Source organism: Sander vitreus, chromosome 2 (assembly GCF_031162955.1).
Source record: "Sander vitreus isolate 19-12246 chromosome 2, sanVit1, whole genome shotgun sequence".
NCBI classification, from domain to species: domain Eukaryota; kingdom Metazoa; phylum Chordata; class Actinopteri; order Perciformes; family Percidae; genus Sander; species Sander vitreus.
Genome location: NC_135856.1, coordinates 618,059 through 628,058, shown reverse-complemented (window position 1 = coordinate 628,058; position 10,000 = coordinate 618,059). Strand labels below are relative to the sequence as shown.

Below are 10,000 nucleotides of genomic sequence, written 5' to 3'. Positions count from 1 at the left end.
ACTACGGTATACATACTACACACACTACAGTATACATACTACACACACTACGGTATACATACTACACACTACGGTATACATACTACACACACTACAGTATACATACTACACACACTACAGTACACATACTACACACATGGCAATTAAAGTAAAGATAATAGAACTATGACTAGGAATAATAGTAGTAGCAGTGCAGGGAGTAGCAGGACCACGGGAGCAGCTGCAACCACCATCCAGGTGCCACCACAATCCAAGGAAATCTGCCGGGTTATAAGTACGTACAGGGCCAGACTGACACAAACCGCTGACTCATGACAACTCTCTCTCTATTCTCCAAAGGGACCGTGTCTGGACTGCATCTTCCCTCAGGGCAGAATCTGCCTGAATGAAACCATCCCAGACGTAAGATTTCTGACTTTCTGATCACACTGAAAATCAGCCGTAACGCTCAGACGCTCAGAACCACTGAGGGTAATTTCTCAACGTGCAGGGCCAGGTTAGGTTAGGTTAGCCAATAAAACTTCTTAGGTTATAGGGTAACTTCCGTTCTTGTCAACCTGGAACCTATTTCCCCATGTTTTTGTGTCTAAGTGACTGATGGGAACAACAATCTTTGACATTGGTCCAGTATTAAGCGAGAAAAACAAGCTACAATGTAAGTTAACAGGACAATTGTCCAGCTTGTATTTACCTTCACAAAAGTGCTCTTTTTGCCGCTGACAGGCTCTGATTAATACTCTAAGTATCTGACAACATTATGGAAAGGATTTCTAAGGAGGTCGACTTTTCTGTTAAAGAGTAAGATCCTTTTTTTAAACATAAAAACATCCGCGAAATAGCGTTCGCTAAACCCACCAGACTCCATGTTAATAATCAGGACTTTTAGCGTCGTAAAACACACCTCATTCAAAGTCGACAGAAACAAAATAAAACTATGAAAAGACGTTTTTGGTCGTCTTTCCACTTTTCCAACCATCACAATTGTAGTTTTGGTTGAAATAAACACATAGTTTACTGATTTACATGTGAAAATATGTTGGCTCTATACACGCTAAAAGTACTGTTTTTTTAAATGGAGTCTGGTGGGTTTAGCGCTAGCGACTCAGAGCTGTTTCTGGTTAAACAGAAAGACCTCAAAGAGGTTTTAAAGGTCTATCTCTGTAGGGATCCTTTCCATAATGTTGTCAGACACTTAGAGTAATAATCTGAGTCTGTCAGCGGCAAAAACAGAACTGTTAGTGGACGTAAAAACATGCTGGACAATTGCCCTATTAACTTACATTACAGCTTGTTTCATGTTAAATTCTGAACCAGTTTCAGAGATTGTTGTTCCCATCAGACACTCAGACACAGAAACATGGGAGCATCCACTACAGTAGAGTCCAAGTGGAGAAACTGGTATTACCCTTTAAAGGTTGTTCTTTGTTGACTTTGATAACGTTTTTAGCTTTGTTAGTTGCATTTAAAGGTGCAGTAGGTAATTAATCTACCTGTAACTAACTGTTCAGATGCACCAATCAGGGCCAGGGGGGGTGTCTAACTCCGTGTCAATCACTGCTCATGCACATGCATTCATTCTCCCTTGTGGGGGGAGGGGCTTAGGAGACCGTTTTGGGCTTTAGCAGAAAGGGGGGAGGGACTGAGAAGTTCTCAATGTTCACATTTTTTGGCTAAGTCCTGGATCTTCACAATCCTACCTGCAGCACCTTTAAATGTTTGGACAGACTGAAGAAAAGGCACAAACACGGCCAAACAAAAGTAAATAAATTTTTTTGCAGATGACTTGATTTTATATTTAGCTGATATTTAAATATTTACCTCCAAAAGGTAAAGAGATGGTTGATGATTTCTCTAAAATATCTATACGTAATATCTATAATATTTTGAATCTTTTAAAGGTGTACTATGAGTTCCTGCGTGGTTTCATTTCCGTCTCAAATCGTAATCATCTCTGCTTGATCCGCTAGCTGCCGGGTCCCTGAACACACCGTGAAAAAGCCCGGTCTCGGGAGACTACACAGGGGTCGTAAACGTCAAACAAACACTAGAGGCACAGGCTGTGCACCAAAATACAACAAACCATGTTCCAGCCAATCACCGACAAGATGGTTGGGTGAGGGGGTTAGTGACAGTTAGTCAGTTACGGTAGGGTTCCACACAGCGAAACACCAAGCATATTTCGGCTAGCGAAATATTGCCTCGGGCGTGGGCGCGAGAACAACACGCCAGACCTACACAGTCTATGAACAGAACAGCGGCTGCTAGCAGCTACCAGAGAGGGTTGAAGCTAGGTAGCTAGCAGGTAGTTTGCTAGCAAGCTATCGTTGCTATTGTAGCTTGTGAAATCTGTGTTGATACAAGCGCCAATGTTCGCCAACAAAACATGCATTTAAACAAATACACAAGTAGCCTAGCTAGCTGCCTGGCTAGGCTTACAATGAAATCCAATGTCCGAACATGCTAGCGATTAGCCTGTCGGCTAGCTGAACATTTTGAGTGTTTAAACTAACATATACAGTGGTCTATTTAGTGGTGAACTTGCCCTGACTGAGTTTGTGTGTCGTATAAATCACAATTTGTGTTGATACAAGTACCGATGTTCATGTAGAAACATTTTAATCACGTATACATTTTCATGACACAGTGCTTATAACCTCCGCCATCTTGGTCAGACTTTTTTTGTAAGTCCCGCCTCCAAACACAAACACGCGGACTTGATTGGTTCTCGAGTGGTCCTCATTTGAATAAAGTTAAACTTTCGTCTACTTTGTTTCGCTCCCCTCGGCGATTCGCTCTCATCTCGCCCAATCAGGGCGGATATCGTCTCCATTCAACCTCAATGAGAGCGAAGCGACATTTCGCCGCGTGGAAACCTACCGTTAGTCATGACAGTAACGGAAACACGGGGGGAGGTGGCGAGCTTGCTCTGTTTTGTTTTAAATTTACTTGGAAGGTAAACAGAAGTGACCATGCAGGAACACATAGTGCACCCTTAAAGCACCCATATTCTGCTCATTTTCAGGTTCATTATTGTATTTTAAGGTTGTACCAGAATAGGTTTACATGGTTTAATTTTCAAAAAACACCATATTGTTGTACTGCACAGCTCTCTCTCACTGCTGCAGATCCTCTTTTCAGCTGGTCTCTGTTTCAGCTACAGAGTGAGACCTCTTTTCTTCTTCTGCTTCTGTACTATCTTTGATTGCTCTTGCACATGCTCAGTAGCTCAGATGTAGCTCAGATGTAGCTCATGTCAGCTAGCTAGCTCCATAGACAGTAAAAGAAAGGCTGTTTCTCCACCTTCAGTCAGTTACAAGGCAGGATTAGCTGGGAGACTTCTTCTAAATGAGGGCGCACATGGAAGTAGTTCTTTTGGAGATTATGGTGAACTTGTGTGTGTTGTAGCAGTGCTTTGCTATTGAGAACGAGGTAGTATGCTAGCGTTAGCTAACGGTTGCGGTTAGCCAGCTCGTTTCGGCTTGTGACGTCACAAGCTGTGCCTACTTTGAACAGCTGACCCGGAGACTGAAGGCAGGATACATTCAGGAACCGTATCTCACTCAGAACAGCATGGATGGATTTTTTTACAAAGTTTGTAAGCGTGTGGAAGCACCAGAGACACAAAATAACTCCCCAAATCCCAGCAAAAGTGTTTTTTTCATAATATGGGCACTTTAAGGTATACGTAAAATCTGTAATATTTTGCGTCTTTTAAGGGACTTTTTGCCGAGAACACAGCCTGTAACTACGATAACTTCCTGTACTCTGCAGAAATCGGCGAAGAAGAGGAAATGTATGTACTCTCGGATGTTTGAGGAAGAGCGTCTGCTGGCCATCGGCTGCCGAGCCACCTGCCTGAAGAAAAACACCGTACGCAGCTTTTTTACCTTTCATATTTTAACCCTTGTGTTATCTTCCATTCGACCATGTGCTTGTCGTCCTGAAAATCACCAAACGTCCTAACACTTTTTCTGAAGTTTTCATCTCTTTTTCAATGTTTTTGGCTCTTTTTTTTACGTTTTATGCTTCTTTTCACTACCATTTATAAACACCACTAACACCAACGTATTACTAGAGTTTTTTGTGATTGTTTTGGGCTAAAATCCTTGATGATGCGTCACGTTTTCTTAAAAAATGCGCTGTCAAATTGCGGGAACTTGCAAAAACTGCGGTTTTATCGTGGCTTCATCGCGGGGTTTGCAGCTTTTCGATGATGTTCACGTCACGTGATTACGTCACTTCATAATGTTCCCATCGCAACAGGGGAAAATGGCTGCTCTCGTGTGAAGTAAACGCAACATTTTTCAACTTTCTGTTAAGATATATGTGACAGTAGAGAGTAGTATGTAGAGAGACAACAGTAGAGAGTAGTATGTAGAGACAACAGTAGAGAGTAGTATGTAGAGAGACAGCAGTAGAGAGTAGTATGTAGAGAGACAGCAGTAGAGAGTAGTATGTAGAGAGACAACAGTATAGAGTAGTATGTAGAGAGACAACAGTAGAGAGTAGTATGTAGAGATAACAGTAGAGAGTAGTATGTAGAGAGACAACAGTAGAGAGTAGTATGTAGAGATAACAGTAGAGAGTAGTATGTAGAGAGACAACAGTAGAGAGTAGTATGTAGAGATAACAGTAGAGAGTAGTATGTAGAGAGACAACAGTAGAGAGTAGTATGTAGAGATAACAGTAGAGAGTAGTATGTAGAGAGACAACAGTAGAGAGTAGTATGTAGAGATAACAGTAGAGAGTAGTATGTAGAGATAACAGTAGAGAGTAGTATGTAGAGAGACAACAGTAGAGAGTAGTATGTAGAGAGACAACAGTAGAGAGTAGTATGTAGACAGACAGCAGTAGAGAGTAGTATGTAGACAGACAACAGTAGAGAGTAGTATGTAGACAGACAACAGTAGAGAGTAGTATGTAGACAGACAACAGTAGAGAGTAGTATGTAGAGAGACAGCAGTAGAGAGACAACAGTAGAGAGTAGTATGTAGAGAGTAGTATGTAGACAGACAACAGTAGAGAGTAGTATGTAGAGAGACAACAGTAGAGAGTAGTATGTAGACAGACAACAGTAGAGAGTAGTATGTAGACAGACAACAGTAGAGAGTAGTATGTAGAGAGACAGCAGTAGAGAGTAGTATGTAGAGACAGCAGTAGAGAGTAGTATGTAGAGAGAAAGTAGTAGAGAGACAACAGTAGAGAGTAGTATGTAGAGAGACAGTAGAGTAGAGAGACAACAGTAGAGAGTAGTATGTAGAGAGACAGCAGTAGAGAGTAGTATGTAGACAGACAGCAGTAGAGAGTAGTATGTAGAGAGACAACAGTAGAGAGTAGTATGTAGAGAGACAACAGTAGAGAGTAGTTTTTAGACAGACAACAGTAGAGAGTAGTATGTAGAGAGACAGCAGTAGAGAGTAGTATGTAGACAGACAACAGTAGAGAGTAGTATGTAGAGAGACAACAGTAGAGAGCAGTATGTAGAGAGACAGCAGTAGAGAGTAGTATGTAGAGAGACAACAGTAGAGAGTAGTATGTAGAGAGACAGCAGTAGAGAGTAGTATGTAGACAGACAACAGTAGAGAGTAGTATGTAGAATGTAATATGTTTGCAACGAAAATGCGGGGATCATGAAATCATGCAAGCCCCGCATTTTTTGCGCGGAAATCGGCAATTTATGCGGCGAAAGTGTGGCGCATTAGAAAAAATATAATATATAATGTATAATCATGTTTTTCTGGAGAGACTGGTCAGTACAACTAATTCATACGACATTATACTTCTTGAGTTAAAAAAAGCAGAAATTATGAATGATTTAGACTCATATGAAAGGAAGGATAATTACAGAAGGCGAATGTAGAGATCCTGTCTTTTGTTGTTCTTGCGATCCGCGATGTGTGGAATCTGTGATCTGTGATCAGATCTGAGAGGAAATACATAACAGGGTTCAAAAATCTGGCCCGGGGAAAGTAAACATAACGACGAAAACATCGTAGCATGATGACGTCATCGTCGGAGAATGTTTGTCGGAGGATTTGGAGGAACTGAGTTGCTGCTTTACAGTTTTGACGTTTTTTTGGACAGTTTTTTACGCTGTCAAAGTGTTTCTTTAGAGGCTTTTCAAAGTTTTTTCGACACACACTTTTCAGCACACTTTCACACTGACCCTGAACATCTCCCACACTTTCACACTGACCCTGAACATCTCCCACACTTTCACACTGACCCTGAACATCTTCCACACTTTCACACTGACCCTGAACATCTTCCACACTTTCACACTGACCCTGAACATCTTCCACACTTTCACACTGACCCTGAACATCTCCCAAACTCCCACACTTAACCCCCAAATCTCCCACACTTTCACACTGACCCTGAACAATCCCCCACACTTTTACACTGACCCTGAACAATCCCCCACACTTTCACACTGACCCTGAACATCTCCCACACTCCCACACTGAACCCCCAAATCTCCCACACTTTCACACTGACCCTGAACATCTCCCACACTTTCACACTGACCCTGAACATCTCCCACACTTTCACACTGACGCTGAACATCTCCCACACTTTCACACTGACCCTGAACATCTCCCACACTTTCACACTGACGCTGAACAATCCCCCACACTTTCACACTGACCCTGAACATCTCCCACACTCCCACACTGAACCCCCAAATCTCCCACACTTTCACACTGACCCTGAACATCTCCCACACTTTTTGTTTTCTACAGGTTTGTTGATTCACGTAGTCATGACTAATCTGTTGCTCCTGTTTTATTGATTTATTGTATTAGTCTGCTTTTGTCTGTCTTTTGCATCTTAACCCTTGTGTGGTGTTCATATTTTTGTTACACAGCCAATGTTCCCGGGTCTGGAGGACCCACCACATTATTAGGCTATCTAGACATGCTTTGTTAACTAGCTTCTAGGCTGATAAGTAAAGACAGTAATCAGTAGAGGTGTGTGCAGGTGCGGAGGTGCTGCGGAGGGTTTTTCGGGGAGCACTGTGAGCCGTGTCCCGGGCCGGAGGGGGCGCCCTGCTTCAGTAATGGGGCGTGTTCGGACGGGACCAACGGGACCGGACTCTGTCGCTGTTACAGAGGCTTTAACGGGACGGCGTGTGAAACGTGCGAGAGCGGGAAATACGGAGTCCACTGTGATCAGGGTACGTCTTTAAAACTACACTTTACGACTCGTCACATCTCACTCCCAGCGCCTCAGACAGCGATCCTTCTTCAGGTATCTTTGGTGTTTGTTACTTAAGCTAATAGTCTCCTTTAGCGTCATGTTTAGACGCGCTCTGTCGGGACTCTTGGCGTCACTTTTTGACCCTCTGGGTCGGGTCGTACGTTTTACTGACATGAAGCACAACAACAGGGGCAGTTAGGCCTCCTGCACACTGGCTGCGTGGCGTGAGCGTGGCGTGAGTGTGGCGTTTCTGTTGCGTGGCGGCTGCGTGGCGTTTTCAATGTCTTGGCACACCAGAAAGGTGTCTGACTGCTGCTGTTGCTGCTGCAGCTGCTGCTGCTGCTGCTAGCCTTGTCTGTACACATGTTTCCCATAAACATAAACATAAATATATACTGATCTGATAACAGCAAAGACAACGTCGACAGGATTGACGGCAAAATAGGCTCCAGAATATTTGGTTCTGCATTGACAGGTGCAATATTAGAAAATCGATAAATATTTATATATATTTATTTTATTTTTTTTAAAATTACATTTATTAATTTGTATTTGTGTCTAAATGACATATAAACATCTTTCCGTATTTTATTTTGCCTGGAAACGCTTCCAACACGCTTGCGTGTCGCGTGAAAAATAGGCGTCGGTTCTATTTCTAGCATGCACGCAAGTCTGAGCCGCGCCTAATTCTTGCGTGTCATGCAGGCAGTGTGCAGGAGGCCTTAGGGTTAGGAAAAGATGGTGGGTGGGGTTACAAAATGTACGTTTCAGTGACACGCGGGACAAGAACCCCGGTCTCCTGAGGGAAAGTCCTGTGTTATTCACCCCCCCAACCTGCCTCCTTACGCAGACGTTCGGTCTTTCATACTACTCTCTACCGTTGTATCTATACATACTACTCTCTATCGTTGTATCTATACATACTACTCTCTACAGCTGTCTCTCTACATACTACTCTCTACTGTTGTCTCTCTACATACTACTCTCTACTGCTGTCTCTCTACATACTACTCTCTACTGCTGTCTCTCTACATACTACTCTCTACTGCTGTCTCTCTACATACTACTCTCTACTGTTGTCTCTCTACATACTACTCTCTACTGCTGTCTCTCTACATACTACTCTCTACTGCTGTCTCTCTACATACTACACTCTACTGTTGTCTCTCTACATACTACTCTCTACTGCTGTCTCTCTACATACTACTCTCTACTGTTGTCTCTCTACATACTACTCTCTACTGCTGTCTCTCTACATACTACTCTCTACTGCTGTCTCTCTACATACTACTCTCTACTGTTGTCTCTCTACATACTACACTCTACTGTTGTCTCTCTACATACGACTCTCTACTGCTGTCTCTCTACATACTACTCTCTACTGTTGTCTCTCTACATAGTACTCTCTACTGCTGTCTCTCTACATACTACACTCTACTGTTGTCTCTCTACATACTACTCTCTACTGCTGTCTCTCTACATACTACACTCTACTGTTGTCTCTCTACATACTACTCTCTACTGCTGTCTCTCTACATACTAGTCTCTACTGTTGTCTCTCTACCGTTGTCTCTCTACATACTACTCTCTACCGTTGTCTCTCTACATACTACTCTCTACCGTTGTTTCTCTACATACTACTCTCTATCGTTGTATCTATACATACTACTCTCTACTGTTGTATCTCTACATACTACTCTCTACCGTTGTCTCTTTACATACTACTCTCTACTGTTGTCTCTCTACTGTTGTCTCTCTACATACTACTCTCTACTGCTGTCTCTCTACATACTACTCTCTACTGTTGTCTCTCTACCGTTGTCTCTCTACATACTACTCTCTACTGCTGTCTCTCTACATACTACTCTCTACTGTTGTCTCTCTACATACTACTCTCTACTGTTGTCTCTCTACATACTACTCTCTACTGTTGTCTCTCTACATACTACTCTCTACCGTTGTCTCTCTACCGTTGTCTCTCTACATACTACTCTCTACTGTTGTCTCTCTACTGTTGTCTCTCTACATACTACTCTCTACTGCTGTCTCTCTACATACTACTCTCTACATACTACTCTCTACTGCTGTCTCTCTACATACTACTCTCTACTGTTGTCTCTCTACTGTTCACTCTCTACATACTACTCTCTACTGCTGTCTCTCTACTGTTGTCTCTCTACTGTTGTCTCTCTACATACTACTCTCAACCGTTGTTTCTCTACATACTACTCTCTATCGTTGTATCTATACATACTACTCTCTACTGTTGTCTCTCTACTGTTGTCTCTCTACATACTACTCTCTACTGCTGTCTCTCTACATACTACTCTCTACCGTTGTATCTATACATACTACTCTCTATCGTTGTATCTATACATACTACTCTCTACCGTTGTCTCTCTACATACTACTCTCTACTGTTGTCTCTCTACATACTACTCTCTACTGTTGTCTCTCTACATACTACTCTCTACTGTTGTCTCTCTACATACTACTCTCTACTGTTGTCTCTCTACATACTACTCTCTACTGCTGTCTCTCTACATACTACTCTCTACTGCTGTCTCTCTACATACTACTCTCTACTGCTGTCTCTCGACATACTACTCTCTACAGCTGTCTCTCTACATACTACTCTCTACAGCTGTCTCTCTACATACTACTCTCTACTGTTGTCTCTCTACATACTACTCTCTACTGCTGTCTCTCTAGATACTACTCTCTACTGCTGTCTCTCTACATACTACTCCTCTACTGTTGTCTCTCTACATACTACTCTCTACTGCTGTCTCTCTACATA

At 42.5% G+C, this 10,000-nt stretch overlaps 1 protein-coding gene across 1 annotated transcript in view; it reads left to right on the top strand.

Annotated features, from left to right (window-relative positions):
- Positions 1 to 10,000, top strand: part of stab2 (stabilin 2) — an 89,163-nt gene that overhangs the window by 42,264 nt on the left and 36,899 nt on the right. Inside the window, exons 36-38 of the mRNA XM_078271729.1 lie at positions 340 to 402; positions 3,772 to 3,870; positions 6,982 to 7,177. Of these exons, the coding sequence (XP_078127855.1) occupies positions 340 to 402; positions 3,772 to 3,870; positions 6,982 to 7,177 (358 nt within the window). The remainder of the gene's footprint in view (positions 1 to 339; positions 403 to 3,771; positions 3,871 to 6,981; positions 7,178 to 10,000) is intronic.